The sequence below is a fragment of the Danio rerio genome, chromosome 12, assembly GCF_049306965.1.
Source record: "Danio rerio strain Tuebingen ecotype United States chromosome 12, GRCz12tu, whole genome shotgun sequence".
Classification (NCBI taxonomy): Eukaryota; Metazoa; Chordata; class Actinopteri; order Cypriniformes; family Danionidae; genus Danio; species Danio rerio.
The window spans coordinates 49168473-49196170 of record NC_133187.1 but is presented as its reverse complement, the minus strand read 5'-3'; the positions used below and the strand labels follow the sequence as shown (position 1 = coordinate 49196170).

Here is a 27698-nt window from a genome sequence, read left to right as displayed (position 1 = left end):
TAGCTCTGAGAGCAGACGTGTTTCTACTTTAATGTCTTTTTAAAGCCGCGTGATTGGCTCTCCTCCTGTTCTCAATCCCACAAATAAGGCGCCAGATCACAGGCTCAACATGTCAGTGAACTCTTACAGGAGTCTGCAAACAGAGAGGGTCGAGACATAAATAAATACAATCGAAATCAACCAAAACCAACACTCAGAGCGACAACAGAAACATCTTCAGAAACATGGGTGAGAAGTGTGCACGTCTTCACACGCAATCCTTTAGTGTGAGTAAATCATAAGCGTTCAGTCCTCCAACGGAAAGCAGAACAAACATCGGACTGTGTGCTTTGTGTAAGTGCTCGTTTAACCGCCTCCGGTTCTCCTCATTCTGGATGTCAAGAGCCACATGCAGTCAAGCTTCACTGGAGAGGAAGGAAAACAATCAAAGAAACTGTAAGAATTCATTTCAAAACGCAAAGATTTCCATTCAGAAGCCTCTGTGTGTTTCCTACGGTGGCCCAGAGAGCTTAATGTGCTGCAATTTAAGAAAGCACATGCAATTACTAAAGAGCTAATTAAGATGTTTGACAGTATCTGTGTTGCATTTTAAATCACAATGCAAACATATTTGGAATAAACACTGCATCTCCTCACAACACATGCAAATATTTAGGGACCCTAAAACGTGACGGACTTGGCTGGGATTTGTTTATTGTGCCATGACTACTGCTTGGCGATCTTGGGGATTTGTTGTTTATTTTAGCATCCTGATTCCACCATTGCCTTGTCTATTGCTGATTATTAGCCTCAATAACCATAACCGAAAAAGCCGGGTCTGTCAGGTTTTAGGGTCTCCTTGAAACATTTCCGCTGTGTTCCCTGCTATTAGCATGTGTTCAATTCATTTGTTTGCATTGTGACACGTAGGCGGTCATCTTAAATCAGAGGTGTCCAAACTCAATCCTGGAGGGCCGGTGTCCTGGATATTTTAGTTCCAATCCAAGTTAAACACACCTGAATAAGCTAATCAAGCTCTTTCTAGGTATACTAGAAACTTCCAGGGAGGTTTGTCGAAGAAAGTTGGAGCTGAACTTTGCAGCACACCGGCCCTCCAGGATTGAGTTTGGACACCCATGTCTTAAATCTTAATTGGCTGGCGTTTGTTGTGATTGCATGCGCTTTCTTAAGTTGCAGCACGCCAAGCGCTCAGCCAATGTAATTTCCGGAGTGGTTGCACTGCATTCAGGGCATTTGGAGGGTGTGTATGTGTGGAACAGTGTTGAAATGTTTTTGAGGTGTTCACTCGTCTTCGTCGTCCTCCTCTTCCTCTCCGTCTGAGAGCGTGGGACAGGGGTGCATCTGCCGGTAGCCGTCCAGCCATTTCTCCAGCATCTGCGTGATGAGCGGGTGATGCCTGCGCCTGCTGCTCTTCTGCAGCGCCACCAACATCCCGCCGTCGGTAACGCAACAGTCCAGCCAGTGGCGGAGGAGACGCTCCTGCTGCTCCTCACTGCCCATCTGAAACACACACACACACAGGTTTGTTTATGTGAATTGTGGGGACATTCCATGAGTTTCCATTGTTTTATACTGTAGGCTACAAGCTGTATTGTCTATTGCTCTACCACAAAGATTTCCAAACTAGGGCCCGCGGGACAAAGTGGGCCCTTGGTAACCTTTAATTTTGCCCGCCAACCCATCTTAGACGAGAGGTAGTTTGTTGTTAACCTACTAAAAAGCAAGCCAAAATTAAATGTTTCAACTAAATGTTGTAAATGAATCAGATAAGATAAAAATCACGGTGACTGATGATAGAAGATAATGCAGCAGACATCAGCAGAGGCAGCTGCAGCTTTACTAGTGTATCCGGCATTGATCTCCATTGTGTTAGAAAGTGAATTATGTTTTTATTGTAATACGTGGATTATAAAATATAAACAATTGATTTATTCATATTAAATAATGCAATAGAAATTTTATTTATTAATAATATGAAATAATTTAAGAAATTACTCATGGTAACTTTAATAAACTTAAAAAAATAATAATAAATATATATATATATATATATTGTTACGACCCCCTCGTTCGAGTCGCAACATAAAAGAGTTCGGACAACAAAAGAATGTATATGCAACTTATTTATTATACATAAAACTAATTAGAACAACAAAATCAACAAACAAACAAATGTCTAGGGGAAAATAAAGAAAATAACTACTTTAACTACACAAATAAATAATGCTAAACAAAACCATAAGGTTGCAGAAATCAAGAGATGGTCTTGACTCGAGGACGGCCCGTAGCCACACCGTCCTCCAGAAGCTAGCACACACTCGCTTTTATATGGTTTGAGCCAATTAGTGAGCAACCAGGCACCCAATCAGGATCTGCCACATCCATACTGAAATCCTGGGGTCGTCACAATATATATATATATACATACACGCACACACACAAATATAAAAACACACAAATATAAATACATTTAAGCTATCTGATTAATTCACACTATTTAATTAAACACTCATTTAAGTCAGCTTTTAACAATAAAACAAACAAAAGGTTACATTAGATTTGAAACAACAATCTCTCTTCTTTCTAAGGGTGCTAAAAAATAATAACTTGGCCCAATAACTGCTCGTGTCCTTTTACAGATGCACTATTGAAAGTGTGCTGTCATATTGCATCCCAGTGTGGTATGCCAGTTGCACTGCCCAGGAAAAAGCTGCTCTCCAAAGGGTTGTCAACACAGCGCACAACATCATCGGCTGCACTCTTCCCTCCTCAGAGGAGTTGTTTAAGGCCCGCTGCTACAGCAATGCACGCAACATCCTGAAGAACTCATCCCATCCAGCATACCACCTATTTCAAATGTCACCATCAGGGAGACGATATAGGACCATAAAAGCTAAAACAAACAGAAAATAGTACATATCCAAGGGCTGTTGCAATAATGAATGGACTTTAAATCGAGGGTGTTTCTGGCCAAAATTAGGGGTGTCAAAATTAATTGTTTCTTCGGTGCACCGCGATGCAGACGCGGACAATTCTGTATGGGTTCAGTAATAAGCATAACCGGTTATTATGTACTGACGTCATTTATCTCCTATGCGCTCTGTCGCGAGGGAGGTGAGCGCGAGTATTTACAACACTCAGCCAACTCAGGGTCGGCCCATGGCATAGGCAACATAGGCATATGCTAAGGGCGCTGTACATCCAGTGGGGCGCCAGAAATGAGTGCGGTTCAGTTGGTTTTGTTTTCGATTTTCCTGACACACATTCAGTGATAGACGGCAATAACTCAAAAATGTTTCACAAAACGGAAAAAAAGAAGCACTTTTCCGACGGTCCCTTACTGAGAGCTCCTCTCAGCGCGAGCTCTGCCGGCTAAACACATATTGCGAGGGCTTAATAGGAGCAGTGCTCGTAGTGTGTGTGTGTGTTTTTGACTCTGAAAGTCACTCCCACACAGGCCCGGATTGGCTAATCGGGAGGACCGGGAGAATTTCCGGTGGGCCGGTCCGTTTTTTGGCCGCGAGGACCGGTGTCCCTAGCTCCAGAATCTGTTGCTCTCAGCAGTCACACTTTTTAAATATAATTTATTTATTTACTTGACCACAGCCTTCTTATTTATTATTTTACCGCAGCTCTGCTCTTGTTATCTATTTTCTCGTAACCTCGTGAGCAAGATGCAGCCTGCAGGTTAATGATCATATAACTAGATAAGTCACTGATTAACGTACAGCTGTTGTGGTACAGTGGTTAGCACGTTAGGTTAAGACTCGGTCAACCAGGGTTCGGTCCTCGTCTATGAAGGTTTTTTTTTTTTCCTTTTTATTGTTAAGACATTTAATACTGTAAGGGTTGTTGAACATTTGAAGTTCCAAAACAGCTGTTTTCTAAAAAAAAACAAAAACAAAAAAAAACATGATAGTGTATTTAGAAACTGAATTGGAAATGACCTTATTTTAAGATAGTCAGTGGTGAACTGAGGTGGGCCGGTCTAAGGCTTGAAACTCCAGGGCTGAAAAAGAGTCCCACTCCGGCCCTGCTCCCACACCACGCCTCTTTTCTTTCTACGACACTCCCCCCTAAACACAGCTGGACACGCCCACTTTTCTGACTTTTTCCAAAGTAGAGGTGTGAAAACACCCTGCTGAAACGAGGGGGTTTCATGGCCCTTTAAAGGTTACCATGGGCCAACTTTGGCCTGAGAAGTGTAGCTTGGGCATCTCTAATTGAGATCTTTTGTACATTTAAATAAACACAGGGTTCCCACTCTTTCATGGACACTAAACTCAAGGACTTTTTAAAATCATTAAAAATTTTAAATCAAGCACCTCAATTCACACCCCCAGCATATATAGTGCCATTAAAATCCTTCCTGCGCTTAACATTTCACTAACACCTAATATTTACAATGAAATGCCACAGTGATGTTTTGAAGGTGTCGTCCTCTTTGATAGATGTTTGTGTGCGTTTACCTCTTGTGCTGACAGGAAGTGAATTTGCAGCAGTTTCCTCTCGCTGTCCACCAGCGGCAGGAAGGTCACGGTGACGTCATCGTCAGTGTTGAGATTAGCGCCCGCGCCGCGATTATCGTAGCCGTCGCTCTCCATGCCAACCAAAGCAGAAAAATGACCTCGTGTGTAGCCCAGAGCGATCGGGCTCTTCCAGCAGAAGCTCTGCTCCCACAGCAGCGGCAGATACACACCTGCACACACACACACACAAGCAGGCAGATACACACACACAGGTTAACATACACACATAAAAGCACAAATACATGTACACCAGAGGTCGCGTTAACTGAATATTTTCCGTCAATGACGGATTTTTTTCAGCAGTGAAAGAAAAATCTGAAGGTGATCCGTCATTTTGACGGATTATGCTGAGGGGGATCTATTGTAATTTATAGCTAACTGTAATTCCCACTCCTGTCCAGCAGATGGCGATTGCTCTTGTTTTGTCTCATCTTTGTGATCGCTGCATACAGTTGCAAATATCTCACAGCAGCTGAGAAGTTTCTTTAAACGGCCAAATGGTTGTGATATTAATAATGAAGATGGAAAAAAGAGGAAGTGATGCAGTGGACGATGAAGAACAAACAGACAAAAATACGATCCAACCAAGCGGCAGCTAGCAAGGAGGTCAGGTTTATTGTTTTTATATTGATGTTCTTGTGCACGACAAAATAATCGATTCATTTTTAGTAGGGATGTAACGGTATTGTAAATACCGTCATACCGTAATATTAATTTTTTTCGATATTACCGAAGTCGCATGACTCGGTAAAACTATAGGTCTTCTAAGAAAATTTGCTCAGGCGAATGAAGCGAGCGGGAGGTAGCGAAAACTACAATTCCCATCAGCCCATGCTTGACCGTCATCCCTTGCGGTCTGTTGTCGCTACAGATCCAGTAATGCGGAAATGGAGTGTGCTGCTAGAAGCGGGGATGAAAAAGAGCTGGAAAACTCTAAAGCGGGTGTTGTCGCCACGCGCGTACTGAATAGCGGTGTTGTCGCGCGAGTTCTTATCAGCTGTGTTGTCGCCGCGCGCGTTCTGAATAGCGGTGTTGTCGCGCGAGTTCTTATCAGCTGTGTTGTTGCGCGAGTTCTTATCAGCTGTGTTGTCGCGCGAGTTCCTATCAGCTGTGTTGTCGCGTGAGTTCTTATCAGCTGTGTTGTCGCGCGAGTTCTTATCAGCTGTGTTGTCGCGCGAGTTCTTATCAGCTGTGTTGTCGCGCGAGTTCTTATCAGCTGTGTTGTCGCGCGAGTTCTTATCAGCTGTGTTGTCGCGCGAGTTCTTATCAGCTGTGTTGTCGCGCGAGTTCTTATCAGCCGTGTTGTCGCGCGAGTTCTTATCAGCCGTGTTGTCGCGCGAGTTCTTATCAGCCGTGTTGTCGCGCGAGTTCTTATCAGCTGTGTTGTCGTGCGAGTTCTTATCAGCGGTGTTGTCGCGCGAGTTCTTATCAGCGGATTTGTCGCGCGAGTTCTTATCAGCTGTGTTGTCGCACGAGTTCTTATCAGCTGTGTTGTCGCGCGCGTACTGAATAGCGGTGTTGTCAGCACACTGTTCAGATTGATGCAGACATGAGATCTCTATCTTACTCATGGTTTGTCCTCTTAAGTGGGGTAAAGACAATGCACAACGTTACCCACTGCTGTCAACCTGGACAAGTCATATCTCTCTTGTCCCAGAAACCTCAGTCCCAAATGAGAGGGTTTTTTTCTGTTGCAGGGGACATTGTAAATACCCAGAGATACCAGCTTTTACCAGATTATATTTATATGATCATTTTCCTTTAAACCCATCTCTATCTAAGTGAGTGAGTGATTAAATGTTGAATGTGATGAGTTTTCAACAATACTAAATTGAAACTTTATTTTTTTACATGGTTTAATATTTTTTTGTTATTAAAATTGAAGTTCCTGTTTCAAAGCTTACAGATAGATGGCTAATTTGTATGTCATTGACACTTTTGGCACTTTTTTAGAGTATTTTCATAAGTTTTGTGTTTTCCTGTAGATGATTCAATAAATACCGTACCGTGACATTCATACCGAGGTATTACCGTACCGTGAAATTCTGATACCGTTACATCCCTAATTTTTAGTATTATTTGTTTCCTGCGATCAGTAAACGTTTATTATTATTTATTTTGTCCTTTGTTTGATTATTTTGTTTATAGGATATTTATGATGTTTGCATTTTATTCAAAGGTTAAACGCAGTGCCTACACTTTGTGTTAACATTATAGCCTGCGTTTGCTGTTATATAAATTCAAATGGTTTTAATACCATGTATCAGTAGCTATGTTTCCATCCAAAAATGCGAATAAACTTTGTGCAAAACTGGATTATCGCATAAAAGTTGTGCGAATGAAGCAGCATTTCCATCCAACGAGTCAAAGCGAACAAAATCGTCACCTCCTGATTAACTGGCGCCAGATATCAACAGTAAAAACTGCATTTGCTGCAGTAGGAGAAGCTGCATCAAGCTTTTCTAAATGAATGCGCCTCAGAAGACAATCCTGATATGCAGTGAGCGCGCAGTGGCGTTTGAAGGTGTCAGACGCGGAGCACAGGCGCTCTTGATTCTGGAGGTCATTAATAATATAATAACACTAATACTGAAATGGTAAGGCGTTTTATAATGACCAAAACAACATTTCAGATGTTTTATAATGTGCTCAGCCTGACGTTTTGTCCATTCACACACTTTTTAAGCATCACATAATCTCTTTTAACAAAATCACATGACCCTATTTTAATGCGCATGCTGGAGTTTGTGCGGTAAAAGTGTTTCCATCGCAGTTTATGCGCATCTTTTCTTATCGAATAAAAAGTTTATCCTACCCAGTTAGGCGCATAATTTTTTTTATGCGCATTTTCAAAATGCGCATCTTGCCGTTTCCATCAACTGTTGTTTTTGTGCCCATTTGCAAAATAAAATAAAATAGGTGGATGGAAACATAGCTAATGACCAAAGTAATACCAAAAGCTTTCATGTGAAGGTATATGAAGACTAAGTCGCGCCAGCTTCAGGACGCAGCGCACATTACTTGCGGGCCAATTCTGGCTCAGATGCGGCAGCGTCGGCTTGCTTACGAACGCCGCATCTGGCCCGATTTACTCGGGTCGGAATCGGGCAGTGAAAATCGGGCCCGAGTACGGCAGCCGGAGTCTCCGGCAGGCGAGAATCTAGCCGGAACTGGCTCGAGTGTATTTCGCTATATAGGGTGCGTTGTGAGCACTACCGGACTCAGAGGGGTGCAGAAGGAGCGCGTGCTGTAGTACTTATTTCTGGTGAAACGAGTTCTTGGAGGATCGGGAAATCCCACATTCAGAGAATCCACTTTCCAATCACAGCCTTAGGAGAAATGTTTCCTAACTTAAAAACGCTGGCTGAAGTGGCGCTAGAAAATACGGTCTTTGGTCACGAGAAGTCGACTTTCCGAGGCAAAGACAGTCTTCCTTGATGCGTTTGATTACGCACAGGCAAGCACCCAGTTCAGGTCGACACAGGAGGAAGATATGAGTTAAAGCAGGCAGGAGTTTTTGTTCGTTTCTCAAATACATAATGAATAATTTAGCCTATATGCTCGTCGTCCAAGTTCATTATTAAAATATGAATGAAAAAAGCGATCAGAAAGTCTGCAAATTAAATAACGATCAATAATAAGTTATGACGGAAATTTTACAACCCTCTCCATCACAATGACGCACAATGAGAAAGTCTATTGCGACCTCTGATGTACACAGACATGCTCACATACACACAAGTGCATGCAAACTTACACATGAACGTGCAAGCATAAACACACACATATGCACATATACACACACACACACACTTGTCTCACCTTGAAATCGAGTGTAGCCTAAAGTGTCTCCTCTGAAGCTCTTGTAATACTTCACTCCGTAAACGATGATGGGCCGCCGCAGGATATGAGCCAGAACAAATATATGAGTCTGCTCCAAACTGGCCCCGGGCTGCAGCATTACCAAGACGTTACACAACAACATTCAGTGTTCACAGTGTGTGTGTGTGTGTTTGTATGTGTGTGTGTGTACCTGGCTGGCGAGGTTGAGGATGAAGGTCCAGTCCTCCTGCCACTGCTCCTCTCTAAGAGAAAAGTGAAGCCCGAAACTCTGAGAATACCAGGACTCCCACTCCTTCCAGCGCGTGTAAAACCTGCACACACACACACACATTAAATAAGACATCTCTACAGGAGGCAGATATAATCCAGCAAGTGTGTGTGTGTGTGTGTGTGTGTGTGTGTGTCCGACCAGTGAGAGCAGTCGTGTAAGCTGTCATGTAGCGTCTTCCTCAGCACAGAGTCTTTATCATAGATGCCCCATGTGGCCTGCAGCACCGAATCCAGCAGGCAGTCTCCAGCGGTGCGGTTCCACAGCGCATACAGACGACTGTCCAGACGAGAACCCAGCTCCAGAGACCAGTTGATGACCGCTGACTCCTCCTCCAGCTCTGCACACACACACACACACACACAAACACACAAGTCAACACCCATATAAGTGAACAAATAGCAGACACACACAAGTAATCACATGCACACACACACCCAAACGGACACATATGCATACACCCACGAAAACACAGACATGAACACATTAGTGAACAAACACACGACTGAAGACACGCAAAGACACCAGATACACACAGGTAAGCACATACATACACACACACACACACACGTGTGTGCATGAGTAAACAAACACACACAAGTCAACAAACAAAAAAACAAGCACACATCAGACACACACACACACTGAACACAAACACATACACAAAGGACACAAACACACACACACACTGCTCACCCTTCTGAACGTCGCGGTCCAGCACTTCATCAAACAGCTTCTCCTGAACGGCAGGAGGAAGATCTTCAATATCTGTCCAAAACAGAAGCCACACACACACACACACACACACACACACACACACACACACACACACACACACACACACACACACACACACACACACACACACACACACACACGTTTATTTGGTCCTCACGCCTGTTTGTTGGCCGTGCATGTGTGTACAGAGTGTATTGTGCATGTGTTTGTGTGTGAGTGTGTATGAGAGTGTATATATTGTCAATGCAAGGTGTGTGTGTGTGTAGTGTTCATGTGTGTAATGTGATTGTGCATGTGTATGCAATGTGCATGAGCATATGTGTGTGAGTGAACAGTATGCATGTGTGTAGTGCATGATTGATTGTGTGTGTATGTGTAGTCTGTGTGTGCATGTAAGCATGAGTGAAAGTGTCTGTGTGTGTGTAGTACATGCATGTAGTCTGTGAATGCATGTGTTGGTCTTTCTTTGTGTGTGTGTGTGTGTGTGTGGTGCATGAATGAGTGTGCGTGTGTGTATGCATCTGTGTATTCTGTTATTCTGTGTGTGTGTGCATGTTTGTAGTGAGTATGTGTGTGGTACATGCATGTAGTCTGTACATGCATATGTGTGTGGAGTGTGCATGTGTGTAGTGCATGAATGAATGTGTATGTGTGTTCGTGCATTCATGTATTCTGTGTGTGTGTGTGTGTCTGTGTGTGCATAAATGTGGTATATGATAGTAGTTTGTGCATGCATGTGTTGGTGTGTGTGTGTGTGTGTGTGGAGTATGCATGTCTGTAGTGTATAAGTGTGTGTGCGTCTCTGACCTGCCGGCAGTGTGAACGTGACGAGGTCTGTCAGGAAGTAGCAGTTGAAGTCTCCTTTGCGCTGGTGCAGTGAGGAGCTGATCTCTCTGCGGATCTGCTCCGTCAGCTCGGGACAAACCATCGCTGGGATGCATTTGACGGCCCGCTGGGACACCTGAACACACACATAAGCAGTCAACACACCCTCCACAGCATCAAACAGCCCAAAATCCACACACACACACGACATACAGTACATATGGTTTTACAAGGACTCTCTATAGGTGTAATACATTTTATTCATTAACTACCCTAAGCCCTAAACCCAACCATTAAATTAAACCTGTGGCATTTAAAATGCGATAAGACCCCGTTAAGCATTATTTTAAGTGTTTTGATTTATGAGGACACAAGGCATGTTTACATAAACCACCTTAAGAGAACAACTAGGTCATACTCATGACATTATACAAATTTCAGTCCTTGTAAACCACCAACATCACTATACACACACACACACCTCTGTGAGCAGGATGGCGAGCATGTCCTGCCTCTGGAATCGGATGGCGAGATGAACGAGTGTGAAGCCGCTGTCGAACGCTGAGGGTCGATTCAGGAGACGCACCTCATCTGCGTTCAGCTGACGTGCAATATCACCACCTGAAGACTTGTAGGCCTCGACTGCAGACAGATCTCCTTCAACTACACCTGCACACACACACACATACACAAACACACACATCAGTCCAGCGCTCTATCATTCTCACAGTTTAATGATGCTCTGAGAAATGGCAGAATATTACAGTGATGATCAAGCATGGGGTTTTTAGAGAGTAGGGATGCAACGATTATGGATTTTGGTTGTACGATTATAGTCTGAGGAATAATCATGGTTATCACAATTGTTGTGCATTCATTAATTTTAAAACACTACTAGTTTAGAAAAATCACATGAAAACTCCTTATATTTTAAAGTGTTATTTACTGCTGCTCGGTCACCAAATACAGCACAAAATATTGATTAAAAAACAAACTAACAATAGTCCATTTGTCTCTTTGGACTTATTTATAAGTGAAAAAAAAATGGGAAATTAAACAGAAGCAATAGTTTTACATTGAAAATAAATGTCAGAACAATGATAAAAATAAATGAATAAATAAAAAAAGAGTATTTGTCTCATGTAAATCTAAGCATCATATTAGCTAAGTATTTCCCTTTTAAAGAGGACAAATGTAGACAAAAGCTGCCGAGGCTCTGTCTGAAGGGCATATTTGATCAAATATATTACAAAATTGTTTGGTGTTTTTCATTTAGCATTGTTTTGTCTTTAAAGGAGAAATGAATGTATTTTCCATTCAAAGTATGAAACTGATTGGTCAGTTGTCGCGGTGCGCTTACACACTGTACTGTAATGTAATGTTGCAAAGTATTATTAAGTACATTAGATTTACATACACTTTACAATAATGTCTTAGTAATATTAAAATCAACAGTGAGAAATAACCTCATTTATTACAGATACTGTGTTAATGTTATTTAGAAAAATACAACAGAAATTGACTAGTTATTAACTAAATTTATAAAACAATTGTGACCTTTAACATCACTGACAAAAAGCATTAATTTCATTCATTCATTCATTCATTATTTATTTATTGCCATGTCAGCTACTAAGGCTACAAAAAGCATTAACATTGTCTGAGATTAATAAAGGCTTTAATAGTTTTCATTGTGAGTTTAGTATAACTAAGTAATGTTAATAATAAATATAGCCTTAAACCAGTTAAGCTCTGCTGTTATTTTGGGATTTCCGCCTGGATTTTGCCTAGCCAAATTTAAAAGCTTCCCATTTCCACATGCAGAGGTGTAAATGGTATAATTTTAAAGAAAACCCTTTGAATTTTCATAAAACACTATTGAAAGTGTTTAAAATAACTGTATATGTTGTCTGTGTTATAATAAATACCTAAAAAAAGAGGCGCTTTTAGTATTTTTTTTGCATAAACTCAAATGAGAAAGTGTCCCCTTTAGGTTCTGTGTGGTCTAGCGTGCTGTAATTAATGTTGGTGGTTTCTGCACATGTCTGTAATCATAGGAAGAAAGAAAAATGTCTCCACCATAATCTATGCAGAAGTTATTGTTCTCCAACTGATGAGAGGTGCTGTACAAGCCACAGGGAGCGATCATTGTTTTCAGATTTCACTATTCTTTTGTTTGATCAAACATAATTCACTGTGTTTGGAGCACGTCAGACACATTAAAGGATTACTTATGCACATCACCTCAAAAACAGAGGAGAATGGCCCTGAAGCACACAGCATAAGGTGAGAGATGACAGCTGTCTGTGCTATCTGGGGCTGCTTATTGATCATTAATGTATTGTTTTCACTTCTGCGCCATGGAAACACCGCGATTCATTCAGAAACTGTTTGATATGTGAATATAATTCAGTAAAAACAATGCTAGAACCGTATGAGCACCGGCAAGAGCTTTCATTTGAGCTATAACTTGTACATGTGTCGTATGAAAAATATGAAAATAAACCAATGTTCAACACCCAGCTCCGGTATCCAAAATACTGTGTATTTAAGTGTAAATTACTTTTGTACAGTAGAATAAAAACCAAAGTGATGCATATGTGCATAAAATATAGATTCTACACCTTTAAACAAAACCACTTACGGGGGTCTGGTGCAATGCTGGCCCTTTAAATCTTGAAGCGAAAGTCGATGACGTTTAACTGGTTAATGTACAGTGTTAACAACAGGCCAATAAACGGTTTTCAATATCTAGTGCAGGATATAATACACTAGATTAACTTGTGCAAACGTTTGTTTAAAAATTAACAGCCTACAGTCTTCCAGCATTTGGTGCTGTGATGAACATAACAGAATCTGATATATATTAACAGTACATTCTATATTATAGCAAATTTAAATGATAAATAGCTAGTTACTATATTTTAAAGTGCCCATGATTACAATATCATACATGTTTATTATCGCAATATATTGCATTATTGAACATCAAGTCTACCGGAGACACAAGGAGAAATGATCAACTGTCTGAATATCTGCACTGTACAGAACACGACACACTCTCACGCACACACACTTTTGAATCAGCGGAAAGGTCACTATCACTCACGTGTGTGTGTGTGTGTTTACATGTTGTCTGCTGAGATATTTATGTGTATCAAGCATTTCAGTGTTTACAGCAGTTAGAATGACTCCAAACACTCAATCCTCTCAATACTAATACTCAATAGTTGTTATATACACAATGGTAACTTATTTACACTTATTGTAATACATAATGCACATTATGAATAATTCAACAATGATGAATAATAAATAATGCTGTCCTGAAGCTCAAACGGTGCGTTATGGCACTTGTATAAGACCAACGTCACATATGTGATCCCCAGGAAATGCAGGAGCTGAATAGATGCCATGCAAGTGCCTGGTAGTATACTATTACATACAGTATGTTCCAGTCTTACTTAACCCTGCTATTATATGCTGATAAACAAGCATGTAATTACACACATTCAGGCTTGTGCTATTTTTAAAATGAAGTAGAGCAAAACAAAACATAAATGTTTATTGTTATCCCATAGCATAATTTAACAAATCCCAAAGTATCATGTAAAACACCTGTTACTCTGTTAACTATATATATTATATATGAAATATGTAGAATTGCACATAGTATTTTAATAATAATTTGACTGATGCATTATTATTCATCTTTAACCTTCTGTATGCAGCAGAAAATAAATACATGGATGAATTTTTTTTTAATTAAACAACATTTAAACACATGCATTTATTAATGTACATTTAATAACATGCACCCTTGGTAAAGTTAATTTGGAATTATAACTGTGAATAAACTTGAATTTAATTTTGTATAATTTATGTCATGTTTTGATTCCTATTTATGCATAATACATTTTCATTTTCTCTTATTTACTGTACACGTACACTACCTGACAAAGTCTTGTTGTGGATCTCAGTTGTAAGAGCAACAAATAATAACTTGACTTCTAGTTGATCGTTTGGGAAAATAGTCAGAAGGTGGATTTTTCCCATGAATCTTCTGTTAATCTGCATCCCAATCATCACAAACACTGCAGAAGACCTACTGGAACCAGCATGGAGCCAAGATTCTTACAGAAATCAGTCAAGTTTGGTAAAGGAGAAATCATGGTTTGGGGTTCATTCAGTATGGGGGTGTGCGAGAGATCTGCAGAGTGGATGATCAACATCAACAGCCTGAGGTATCAAGACATTTGTGCTGCCCATTACATTACAAACCACAGGAGAGGGACAATTCTCCAGCAGGATAGCGCTCCTGCTCATACTTTAGCCTCCACATCAAAGCTCCTGAAAGCAAAGAAGGTCAAGCTGCTCTAGGATTGGCCAGCCCAGTCACCAGGCATCAACATTATTGAGCATGTCTGGGGTAAGATGAAGGAGGAGGTGTTGAAGATGAACACAAAGACTTGATGAACTCTGGGAGTCCTGCTGAAGGCTTTCTTCTTCATTCCAGATGACTTTAATCAGTGATGTGAGTCATGTCAGAGATGTATGGATGCAGTCCTCCAAGCTCATGATGGAGTCAGACACAATATTCATTCTGTCTCCACTGCAGCAGGACTTTATATTCTATACTGGACATTATTTCTGTTCACTGATGTGACTTTAGTCTAAGCAGAGTCAGACCTTACTGTCCTAATGAAATCAGCCAACATCAAGGCATGATTAGATTTTCATCGTCCTCTACAGGCCTTTGCCTTTCATATAAGCCACTTCTGATACTAACTAGAAGTCAGCTTGTTATTTGTTATTCCTAAAACTTGGATAGACGACAAGACTTTGTCAGGTAGTGTATTATTTTGGCCTCATATCTGCATCAGCCAATAGAAATTCCATAGTGGTCAAACACATTAGGGAATTAGGGAAATGCATAAACACAAATATAACTGGACAGCTGTCTAACAACACACCTGTCAGCGCACTTCTGTGCTGTGTTTTCACCATAAGACACACATCTGACATCTAACGTTGCCATATGTTTTGTTATTCTGTGATATACACTGCATTTAATTTCTCTAATGACTTATATATCTCTAAACATAAAGAATTGATTGTTGGGATGCTTCTGTAATGAAGTGCATTTGCATAAAATCTAATAAACAACCTATAAACGTAGATAAATTCAATACAGATAAATACACTATTGAAATAAACAGTGTTTTAATGTTTTTCCCAGTCTAACAGTATTCAGGTGCAGTAACTTAATAATAAAAATAAAAATAAGCATTATTGAAGTTTACAAAAAGTACCATTTCTTACTTCTGAATGCTTTTTAAACCCTTATACAGTCACAGGCCTTAAAAACACATGCAAATAATACAAATTCAATATTGCATATCCTGTGATGTGATCATTCGCAGTAGTCACATCGCCATATGGAGGCTGAAACGATATATACTGTGCACACTAATACACATGTTTGTCCTGCCAGTGGTGATTTACACACAGAGCAGTGTGAATGTCAAGACTCCAGCACAAGAAGCAGACAAAAAACAATGAAGCTCCTCATGAGATCAGTGCATGGAAACACAGCGGGATCCCACAATGCAACACTGCTTAAAAACAATGAGCAGCTCATCTGTCAAAGATGATCTCATAAGGAATAACGTCACTCTCGTCTCTCCTAAACAACCGCACCACACACAAAACTCCATTAAGCAGACTTTGAGCATCCATCATTTCTACAGACACTGTAATTATGTCGTCACATTATGTGACAACTTTTTTTTAAAACACAATTCGACTTGTTTAGTGGTGGCAAAACAAGTCGTTAGCACTGTGGCCTGTTTGCATGTTCTCTCCGTGTTGGCGTGGGTTTACTCCGGGTGCTCTGGTTTCCCCCACAGTCCAAACACATGCGCTATAGGTAAAGGTATCACGATCCTCTAAATCCTCGATTCGATTACATTTTCGATTCTAAAGTCACGGTTCGATTCGATTATGATTAATTAATTAATTAATAACGAATTAATTATTTATAGCCTACTGTTTAAACTACCTGACCTGCATGGTCTTTGTTTTACACATAAACAAATCATAAAGGCAAGTTACACACATAATTACCATCTGTCAATCACTTTTTCTGCGGGACTCGTGAATAGGCAGTGATCTGTGTCGTTATAATGGCATTGGTCAAAAAGGTGCACAACCAATAGGAACCAGCCAACAGTATCTGAGGTGTTCGTACAAGTGAGTGAAAGATTGAAGCAGTCTACTGACCCGCTGACTGCCTGGACCCGCTGTCTCGAGCGCATGACGGTGTGTGCGTCTGTGTGTAAATGAGTGTGTGTGGTCACGTGATGTGCGTTTTCAGGGTAGTGAGGAAGGAGGGCTGCTCAGAAATGCTAAACGCCACTGTGGATGTGGATTTTTGTCGTTGTAAAATGCCATTTAAAAACAAAGACAGTGTAAACAGGGCCTGAGTGTGTACTTTTCGCGAGCGGATTTGCAACGGGGGCGGGGCGGAGGATTGCGATGCGCCCATCGTCTATCGGCCCAACCCCAATACGCAATAGCAGAGCTTGCAAACTGTGTTTTTTTGTCAACAACACGAACGTTGTCAACATAACTCACTGGAAATCCAAAATACTTCCACACCTGCGACTTCATTGAAAGAGGAGAGGGTTTAAGCTCTGTCGACGGGTCTCCTGCTTCTGCAGTTTAACAAGCACTTCAACAAGCCTGTTTTTTTCCCGCTTGGCAAGCCAAGCTGACGTGACATGGGGGCGTGACAGCATCGACGATTTAATTTTTTGATTCGATAATTGAAATTGAGCAGAAATTTTGATCAAATTGATTTAAAATTGAAATCGTGACACCCTTAGCTATAGGGGAATTAATTCTGTTCAAAAGCCAGGTGAGCAACACAACTTTCTAAAGCTAAAGCCTTCTTTTTCCATTACGTAGTTAATAACGAAAGATTTGTTGCGTGACCTTGCGTTGTTTCCATGTCACTTCTCGCATTTGTTTGGTTGTGAGAAGTAGTTTGGACGAAGTTGTCATGCAGTGTGAACTCACCTGTCGCTGATCCATCCTACAGTTTAAACAAAGCAGCGACAGAACGCTAACCCAGATAGTAATGCAGTGTGAAAACATGTGACACGAATACTTTGAAAATCCTGCAGTCTGATCTCGGCATTAATGACATGCACAGATTAATTGTTCACCACAAAACTAGCCATGTGAGCTAACAAAATCAATATGCTTAGTTTTGATTCCATGTGTACTTTAAGGAGACACTCACCAGCACATGCGTTGAGAAACAGCCAGTCTGTTTTCCTCATGCGGTTCTTGATCTGCTTGATCTTCTTGAAGTCCATCTCCTCTGGGCGGCTGTGAGCTCCGGCCGCCAGCTCAATCTGCAGCTCAGCCTCGCGTCTGGAGGACGGAGGCGAGTGTTTCTGTGCTGCTCCACACACACCTCGCCCAGGTGAAGGCTCCTCAGGCTCGGGCGGCAGAAAGGTGTCGTTGGGTCTCGGATGATCACACACCACACAGCGAAACGATTTGAGGGCGTTCTCGTACGTGCAGGCCAAGCAGGTCCAGCACTGCGTCCGCGTGTTCAGCCGGTTCCTGTCGTTATATTCCTCACAGGGATCCACCGCTGGAGCAGATGCAGGTCTTCGGAGGGTGCTGGAGGTCTGAGGGGTATCTGTAGGGCTGGAGACACGCTGACGGAGGCTGCGGCACTGGGTACATCGCACGGCTCGGGGCCAGTTCAGGTAGGTGCACACCTGTGGGTTTGGTTTGTTTAGTTATTAATCCCCACATCAGCAACTTATGGTTTATATTAAAAATGTCAGAGTTATTGTCAAAAATTGACCATTTTAAAAAGTCGTGTTCAAAAAAACATTAATAAAATTGTTGAACTCAATACTGGTGAGGGTGGCACAGTGGTTAGCACTGTCGCCTCACAGCAGCAAGAAGGTTGCTAGTTTAAGTCCCGACTGTGTGGAGTTTGCATGTTCTCCCCGTGTTGGTTTGGTTTTTCTCCGGGTGCTCCGGTTTCCCCCACAGTCCAAACACATGAGCTATAGGTGAACTGAATAAACTAAATTGGAATGAATCAATACTGGTGATATTCAAATGCGGTTTCTGAAATATTAATAAATTGTGCATCATTTGTCAGCATTATTGTTCAATATTTAAGGTTTTAATTTAAAAAATTCAGTTTTAGACAAACGAGAACAATTGTTGAAATAATAGCATGAATAATTTAAATTTCAAATTTATTTCTAGGACTTTTAAGGACCTCTGTTTGTTTTTAAATGATTCCAAGACGTTGAATCCACATGTCTGAAATTAAGCACTTCCAAGAAGTGTGGGAAGCCTGTAAAGATTATAAGTTACAAAAATGTTTACTAAAACATTAGATGTGATTTTTTTAAGGATGCACAATATACGGTTTCAGCATCGACATCGCTATGTGCACATCTGCAATAGTCACACCTCAAGATTTACAATGTTGAGTCTGAATTATAGATGATCAGGATCCACTATTAAGTTTAACTATAATAGTGTGAAAGTTTATCATTTGCACGTGTCAGGGTTTCTGCAGATATCATAATATCAAATTTAAGACTTTTTAAGACCATTAAGTATTAAAATTTAGACCTATATCACAATACCAAAAACACGCGAGAGAAAATGCAAAAAATCACAAAATTAGTGGTAAAATAAATTTATTTAAAATGAACAGTACTAAAGACAGGTTAGATGCACCATTTAACTAAAAAAAAAAAAATAAAAAACTCTTATAGCTGATCTATACTTTCGCCTGGCGCTGCATTGAGCACCTCCGCTGACTGCGCGCGCACCTCACGAAACGGACGAGGCTTTTATACTTGGCGTGTTCACCATTGTGATATTCTTTAAAATGACAGGAGCCAGTCAAAAGAAACTGACCGTGAAGACTGATGGATAAACGGAGAAGTAGGGAGTTTCCGGAACTACGTCATATCATTACTATCATTCAAGATTTTTAAACGAATTATTTTTTATTATTTTTATAATGATTATAAAGGTTTTTATAACCATTCAAGCTTTTTCAAATCAAACTTTGATGCATCACTTGCTTTTGTTCATATCTCAGACAGTTCTACCTATTAAAGTTAAATATCAATGACTACAGAAAATGAGTTGCTCTACAATTATATTTTTTTAACATGGCAAGAATAAAAGCAGAAAAAAACATACTAAAAATACTGACTTTTTTTTTTGTGCCCACTCAACAACTGACACATTACTGGCTGGCTAGTTTCTGTACTCTTCTTAAGCTAAAACGGGAATAATGGTCCAACATTCCTGAGCATTATCACCAATAAAGCCAAGAAAAACAGGCATCTGTGTATTGTAAACCGATAAGTTCAAATAAATATTCTATAAAAAATATTCTTTTCCAGCTATCAAAGAAATAATTTGTTCCTTAATTATAGTTTTGTAACTATTAATTTGTTTTAAATTCAAAATTGTAATATATACATCAGTGTAAAACCTATAAATGGTGGGAAAACATATTCTGTAATTATGTACGTGGGTCACTTTTGCAAAAATTGTGTGCTCCGCCAGCCAAAATCATGTCGCGTGCACCCATAGCGAAAACTTTCTGATGACGTCACATTCGCCGCACGCACTGAGTTTACTAACAGAAAGCTGATTGGCTATAGCATGTTGGTCTCATTTGTAGTTGCAATAGCACAAATTGCATTAGGACTAGTGAAATAAAGAACTACAACACCACGAAAACCAAGCAACAACAAAAAGAATTTAAATGAGCATTAGATGTAGCGTTACATGGACACTGAAAAAATAAGACCAGTGCCAAAATATTTAAGACCTAGAACAGCGAGTTTTGGGCTTTTTAAGGCTTAAAATTTCGATTCTTAAATTTGAGTCTTTTTAAGAGCTTGCGGAAACCCTGTTAACCATAATAGTGTGAAAGTTTATCATTTACATGTGTTTTTAAAGCCTGTGCATTTCAACATTTGGAATAAATAAATGATGTTTGGAGGCATAAGAAAGATTAACTGAATTGAATTATTTATAAAAAAAAAATTGCCTTAATAATTTTTACTTATTTAGACTTTTTGTTATTTCTAGTCCAAATATCTACATTTCAAAGTAAAAATAATGTTATTTTAATTACTCAATTTGCTGAAATTGTAGCTTGTTTTAAGGAAAAACTCTTAATTGTGACATATGAAAGATTTTGTTCATTTTAGTTCAGTTGCATTTATGATGGGGTGACCTGTGCCTCAACCCCCACAAACTGATAGGTGTGAACTAAATGACACTTTTACAATCTCAATTGGTGTTAGCAAAACAACAGCTGAAACATCTGATAAGAGGGTCCTGCTGAGCCTCGTAAAATGGTTTGTTTGATGCTAGTATAAAGTACTGTCTCACAGACAGTACTTTGGGTTAAGTTACTTGAAGACCGACGGGTTAAGGCTGATTTATACTTCTGCGTCAAACACCGGCGTATGCTACGGCACTGACGCATAGCCCTTCGCCGTGGCCATCGCCGTCACTGACGTGCACCTCTCAAAAAATGTAACTACACGTCGCAACGACGCGTAACGTAAGCTCTGTGATTGGTCAGCTTGGTAGCGCTGACGAGTCTGGGCGGGACCGAGAGCCGCGCGAATGGCGCGACGCCACGCGAGCGATTGTTTACAAGTGTGGAATCCTGTGAAGGAGCTCCGGATGGAAAGTTTTATTTTTGTGTTTACCTCATAGTTAAAGTTGTTGCACGTCCGCCGGTTCCTGCCTCAAAATGAGCGAGTTTGAGCCACTTGTACATCCCGGAAGTGTTCAGGAAAAGCAAAAAAGTAGCGAAGAAACTCGACACAGAGGAACATTTACACCTCACTGCCAACTAGCGTTTCGGAAGTGTTAATGCAGACCGACAGAGACAGCAGCAGAAGTATAAATGAACAGCCACGCGTGTTGCCTGCGCCGTGGGTTACGCCGGTCACCTGACGCAGAAGTATAAATCAGGCTTTAACATCACTGCTGAGGAACTGCACTATTCATTGTCTTCAATAAAGTCTTCTCCCCGTAAGAACTTTGGTCAGCTTGCTTATTTCATGTATTAGAGTCATCTGATACATTGGCGAGCCACTCAAGAATGGTTAAGCCAAATACAGCAAAATCTAACACATATTACTTATGAAGGTGAAAATAAAACAATATTTTTACTTGATTAAGACTTCTTAGAAACTAAAGAAGAGACTAGAAGCGAGACAAAGAAAAGCTTTTTTTTTTTTGCATTGTGATCATTCAATTTCTGTACCTGAAAACTGTTAGACTCCCCAGAAAACTATTCAAACCATCTGATGAACTCTTTGCATCACAGAAAGCTTACAGTTTTACAATATAATAATTTTTCCAAATATTGTGCAGCTCTAATTTGTTTCTAATAAATAACTTGGGTGCAGACCTGACACGACCACTTCCCGCTGGGCTCGGAGGACTCTGCGGGACGCACACGAGGCCGGGCGCTGGAGTCAGGGCAGATCAGCAGGCTGTCGCTGCGCTCGGGCTCCCATGGGTGTCCTGCACGCGGGCCGGTGCTGCTCGGGAAGGACTCCTCTGTAATGATGGTGCCACTAGGCCGCTGCGCTCGACACATGGTGCATTTAATAGCAGACGGCCAGTTCTCAAATGTGCAGTATTCACATGACCACTTCACACACAAATCTGTCATGATGGATCAACACACACACACACACACACACGCGCGCACACACGCACACTCACACGCACACACACGCACTCACACACACGCACACGCACGCACTCACACACGCACACACACACGCACACGTACACGCACTCACACACGCACACACACACACACACGCACTCAAACACACACTCACTCACTCACTCACACACACACACGCACTCACACACACTCGCTCGCTCACTCACTCACTCAACGATACACACTCAAATCAGTTGCACACATCAAGAGAATCTGCAAACACAAAACAGAGGGAGACACGTCAACTAGGGCTACACAATTTATCACAAAACTATAGTTATGGTGATAATAGTACAATATGTTTGCAATTAACATATCACAGACATTTCATTAATGCAGTGGTTGTTTATCTAAATATGATCAGTCAGGTGGGACTTTACTATCTTTATCCCCACCTCCCTAATAATAGCTGTTCTGCTACTGGTTGGAGCCCAAAGGTGAACCCAGAGCTGAAAATAAACAATAATGGCAGCAGTTGAGACAAAAGGAAAAGACAACAGCCAATCAGAGTCAGAATATCTGCTGCGCTATTCACTCATTCATACTGCTTTAAAGACAAAAAGGTTGCACCTTGACACTTTTTATAAAATCTGAGTTAGAATTGATTCACTCTGAAAATTATCTTTAACTGTTAATTTGAACAACATTAAATAAATTAAATAATAAAAACTGGATTTTTCTAGTGAACTGCGATATATTAAGAAGCAAGAGTTTTTATCCGTCAAGTGATGTTGATGTGAATTATTTGTAGTTCATTTATGATGATGATCAAAAATAGTAATACTATTCATTTTATTCAATAATGCAAATAAAACATGTAATAGGTCAACATTAATGCAAAACGAGTTAAATATCATCTTTAAAATCATCATAGGTTTCAGCTCTCGGCGATATCTTTGCCTATCATCGATACACGATACTATCATCTATCGGCACAACCCTGGCATGCACCCAAAGCGAACCTCAGAAAAGTTTGCTATGACGTCACATTCGCCGCGCACACGGAGTTCTCTAACAGAAATTTTCACTCATTCATAATGTTTTAAAGACAAAAAGGTTGCACCTTGACACTTTTTTAAAATCTGAGTTAGAATTAATTCACTCTGAAAATTATCTTTAACTTAATTTAAATAGCATTAAATAAATAAATGATTTATATTCATGGCTAATAAAACTGGATTTTTCCAGTGAACCGCGATATCTTAGGAAGCAAGAGTGCAATCAAAATAATGCATTTTTATCCATCAAATGATGTTGATGTGAATTATTTGTAGTTCATTTATGATGATGATTAAAAATAGTAATACTATTCATTTTATTCAATAATGCAAATAAAACATGTAATAGGTCAACATTAATGCAAAACGAGCTAAATATCGTCTTGAAAATCGTCATAGGTTTCAGCTCTCGGCGATATCTTTGCCTATCGCCGATATACGATACTATCGTCACAACCCTAGCGTGCACCCAAAGCGAACCTTTGAAAACTCTGTGATGACATCACATTCGCCACGCACGAGTTCACTACCAGAAATTTTCACTCATTCATAATGTTTGACACTTTTTTAAAAATCTGAGTTAGAATTGATTCACCCTGAAAATTATCTTTAACTGTTAATTTAAATAACATTAAATAAATAAATAAATTTAAATACATAGCCAATAAAAACTGGATTTTCTAGAGAACTGCGATATCTTAAGAATCATCGTTACTGCAATACTCAACAATTATTGCATATTTTTACAGTATCGTGCAGCTCTAACACCAACAAAGCAATGCTATTTAAAATGGCAGTGATGCAACATGAGGATCAATAACAGCATTAATACTGTGAGTAACTCACTGCACTGATGGAATTAATATTGCTATTGGCACTCACATCTGACTGATCTGACAGTGTTGTTGTTACTGCCACAATTAGTGTTAATGTATGACAGCATTAAAGGAATAATTTTTTCTAAAATATATATATATATATATATATATATATATATATATATATATATATATATATATATATATATATATATATATTATTATTTATTTATTTATTTTATTTTATTTTTTTAATACACAAAAGCTAAAATGGGATGCAAGTCTGAGATGCAAGTTTTCGTTGTTAAAAAAATTAAGAAGATTACCAATTATTTCACTAAGTACGACTCTTTATACCTCATCTGGGATCCTTTAGAGCAGGCGTGGCCAAACTCGGTCCTGGATGGCCTGCCTAGTTTAGCTCCAACTTCCTTTAACACAGTGTTTCTCAACTGGTGGTTTGACCCACAGAATTTTCAGTGGGTCGTGGAGTGTGTGGTCAAAAAAACAACAAAAGTTTAATTTTTAACTCATTTTGACTTTTATTTTGAAATGCGTGCACGACCACCCTATTGTTTACTGTTTTACATGTGAAATTTTATTTAATTATAGCAACAAATATGTCGAAGCGCAAGTATGACCCGGAATTTGTAAAGTATGGATTTACATATATTGACGACAAAAAAGACTTAAAGCCTCAGTGTGTCATAAGTAGCGAGGTGCTCTCACAAGAGAGCATGAAACCTTCTAAATTAAAATGCCATTTAGAAACCAGACAACATGTTTTATAAACAGTTCAGTTTAGTTCATGGTAACTAAACCTATCCTTACCCTAACCACTGTTTACAGTATTTGTCGTTTTAACTTTGTAATATTTCTATAATTTGATGCATTTTGTTAAATGACAGCAATAAACATTGTTTATTTGTAAGTCTTTGTGATCTTCTTATGATTGATCTGTCACTACTTGTGTATGTTAACAAATAAATACAAATAAATTATAAATCCTAAAATTGAATTATAGTTCCTAAAAATTTGGGTCACGGCTTGATGACCATGTAAAAATGTGGGTCCCATGGCCAAATCAGTTGAGAATCCCTGCTTTAACACACCTGCCTGGAAGATTTTGTAAACCTAGAAAGAGCTTGCTGGTTCAGGTGTGTTTGATTGGGTTTGGAACTAAAATACCCAAGGCATTAGCCCTCCAGGACCCAGTTTGGACACCTCTGCTTTAGAGCTTTATAAAGCTGCATTGAAACTAAAATTAGTACATTCAAAACCAAAGAGCACCAAAGAAGTCAACTATATGGAGACAAAACCTGAATAAATGAAAGTTGTTGTTGTTTTTTTATGAAGAGAGAAGGAAATGAACTTCTTGCATGAAATATTATTTGTTATTAACACAGTAATGTTTTCTCATTGCTCAGACTGTATTGTCAGCATTAAAGTTATTAATTAAGAGTATTAATGCTACTGTATATATCACTATAATATCAGTATTATCTGTTGTTGTTTTTAAAGCCAGTATTAATGCTATACCTCAAACTATTAGAGTATTATTGTTACACCTTACTATATTTTCAACGTTAAAGATATTAATGTCAGTATTAATGCCATATCTCACCGTGTTATCAGTATTATCTGTTTTTGTTATTATTATTAAAGACAGTAGTAATGATATACATACACCTAATGAGAGTATTAATAATATGTCTTACTACATTGTTAGCATTAAAGTTATTAATGACAGTATTAACACTATTTCTCACAGTACTATGAGAATTATCCATTGTTTTTTTTAGTTTTAACAACAGCATTAATACTACATCTCAACTTATTAATGAGTATTAATGCTATACCTTACTGAATTATCAGCATGAAAGTTATTAATGACAATATCAATGCTATATCTCACTGTGTTATCAGTATCATCTGTTGATATTATTAAACACGGTATTAATTATATACCTCAAAATATTAATTAGAGTATTAATGCTAGCTACACCTTACTATATTGTCAGTATTAGAGTTATTAGTGACAGTGTTAATGCTATATCTCAGTTTTATCTGTTGTTACAGTACTAATGCTATACCCCAAAATATTAATGAGTTTTAATGCTACATCTTATTATATTGTCAGTATTAAAGCTATTAAATGTCAGTATTAATGCTATATCTCACTGTGTTATCAGTATTATCTGTTGATATTATTATTAAAGACAGTAGTAATGATATACATACACTTAATGAGAGTATTAATAATACATCTTACTACATTGTTAGCATTAAAGTTATTAATGACAGTATTAACACTATTTCTCACAGTACTATGAGAATTATCGGTTGTTTTTTAGTTTTAACAACAGCATTAATACTACATCTCAACTTATTAATGAGTATTAATGCAATACCTTACTGTATTTTCAGCATGAAAATAATTAATGACAGCATGCTATATCTCACTGTGTTATCAGTATCATCTGTTGATATTATTAAACACGGTTTTAATTATATACCTCAAAATATGAATTAGAGTATTAATGCTAGCTACACCTTACTATATTGTCAGTATTAGAGTTATTAGTGACAGTGTTAATGCTATATCTCAGTACTATCTGTTGTTACAGTACTAATGCTATACCCCAAAATATTAATGAGAGTATTAATGCTATATCTTAATATATTGTCAGTATTAGAGTTATTAGTGACAGTGGTAATGCTATATCTCAGTACTATCTGTTGTTACAGTACTAATGCTATACCCCAAAATATTAATGAGTTTTAATGCTACATCTTACTATATTGTCAGCATTAAAGATATTAATGTCAGTATTAATGCTATATCTCACTGTGTTATCAGTATTATCTGTTGATATTATTATTAAAGACAGTAGTAATGATATACATACACTTAATGAGAGTATTAATAATAGGTCTTACTACATTGTTAGCATTAAAGTTATTAATGACAGTATTAAAACACTATTTCTCACAGTACTATGAGAATTATCCGTTGTTTTTCAGTTTTAACTACAGCATTAATACTACATCTCAACTTATTAATGAGTATTAATGCTATACCTTACTGAATTATCAGCATGAAAGTTATTAATGCTATATCTCACTGTGTTATCAGTATTATCTGTTGATATTATTAAACACAGTATTAATTCTATACTTCAAAATATTAAATAGAGTATTAATGCTAGCTACACCTTACTATATTGTCAGTATTAGAGTTATTAGTGACAGTATTAATGCTATATCTCAGTACTATCTGTTGTCACGGTACTAATGCTGTACCCCAAAATATTAATCGAGTGTTAATGCTACATCTTACTATATTGTCAGTATTAAAGCTATTAATGACAGTATTAGTGCAATATCTCAGGGTGTTATCAGTGTTATGTGTCGTTACTAGCAGTATTATTTTCTCTCAGCACTGACAGTGTTAATATTCACAGACAGCCATATGTCACAGTGCAGATGTTATTAACGTTACTAATACCACTCGCAGGACAGATAGACAGTGTTAGTGTGTTTACTGACACTTAAATCTCACAACACACACCCTATCGTATATATAAATATAACATGAATACATACACACATTAACGTAATGCTCAAACATGTAAATACTCACATCGCTCCTCATTAAAGACACCCAGATCTCCTCGGCCTGTTTTTTTCCGCTGTTATTCGACCGCCATCGCGTCGTTTGATCTCTGAGCTCTATATAAGTCGCCGAATGATGTTTATAAGTCGACGGACGCTGTTTTTAATCTCTGAACGGTGATTTAGATGCGGATTTAATGGCGGCGCTGACAAAATAAAAACGAGCAGCGTCTT

General features: G+C 38.9%; 1 protein-coding gene and 1 long non-coding RNA gene across 14 annotated transcripts; one reads left to right on the top strand and one right to left on the bottom strand.

Annotated features, from left to right (window-relative positions):
* zranb1a (zinc finger, RAN-binding domain containing 1a) lies at positions 1-27698 on the bottom strand. 13 transcript variants are annotated; one of them, XR_012388251.1, is made up of 12 exons: positions 27312-27698; positions 21707-22304; positions 17510-17999; positions 10685-10872; positions 10186-10339; positions 9337-9408; positions 8782-8980; positions 8563-8683; positions 8352-8481; positions 4470-4699; positions 1118-1500; positions 1-931 (listed from the first exon to the last, which is right to left on the bottom strand). XR_012388251.1 is itself a non-coding variant. In XM_073918945.1 (12 exons), the coding sequence occupies exons 2-12, from the start codon at positions 21971-21973 to the stop codon at positions 940-942; spliced, it is 2088 nt and encodes a 695-aa protein (XP_073775046.1). In that variant the 5' UTR covers positions 21974-22278; positions 27312-27698; the 3' UTR covers positions 1-939. The 13 variants fall into 13 exon arrangements, 3 of the variants coding, with proteins under 3 accessions (XP_073775046.1, XP_073775045.1, XP_073775047.1); XR_012388248.1 differs by having other exon boundaries at positions 1-961; positions 1114-1500; positions 21707-22284; XR_012388253.1 differs by having other exon boundaries at positions 1-961; positions 1220-1500; positions 21707-22284.
* On the top strand, positions 24103-27685 carry LOC141376890 (uncharacterized). The gene is made up of 2 exons (XR_012388254.1): positions 24103-26559; positions 26955-27685. It is a non-coding gene; the product is annotated as an uncharacterized lncRNA (long non-coding RNA).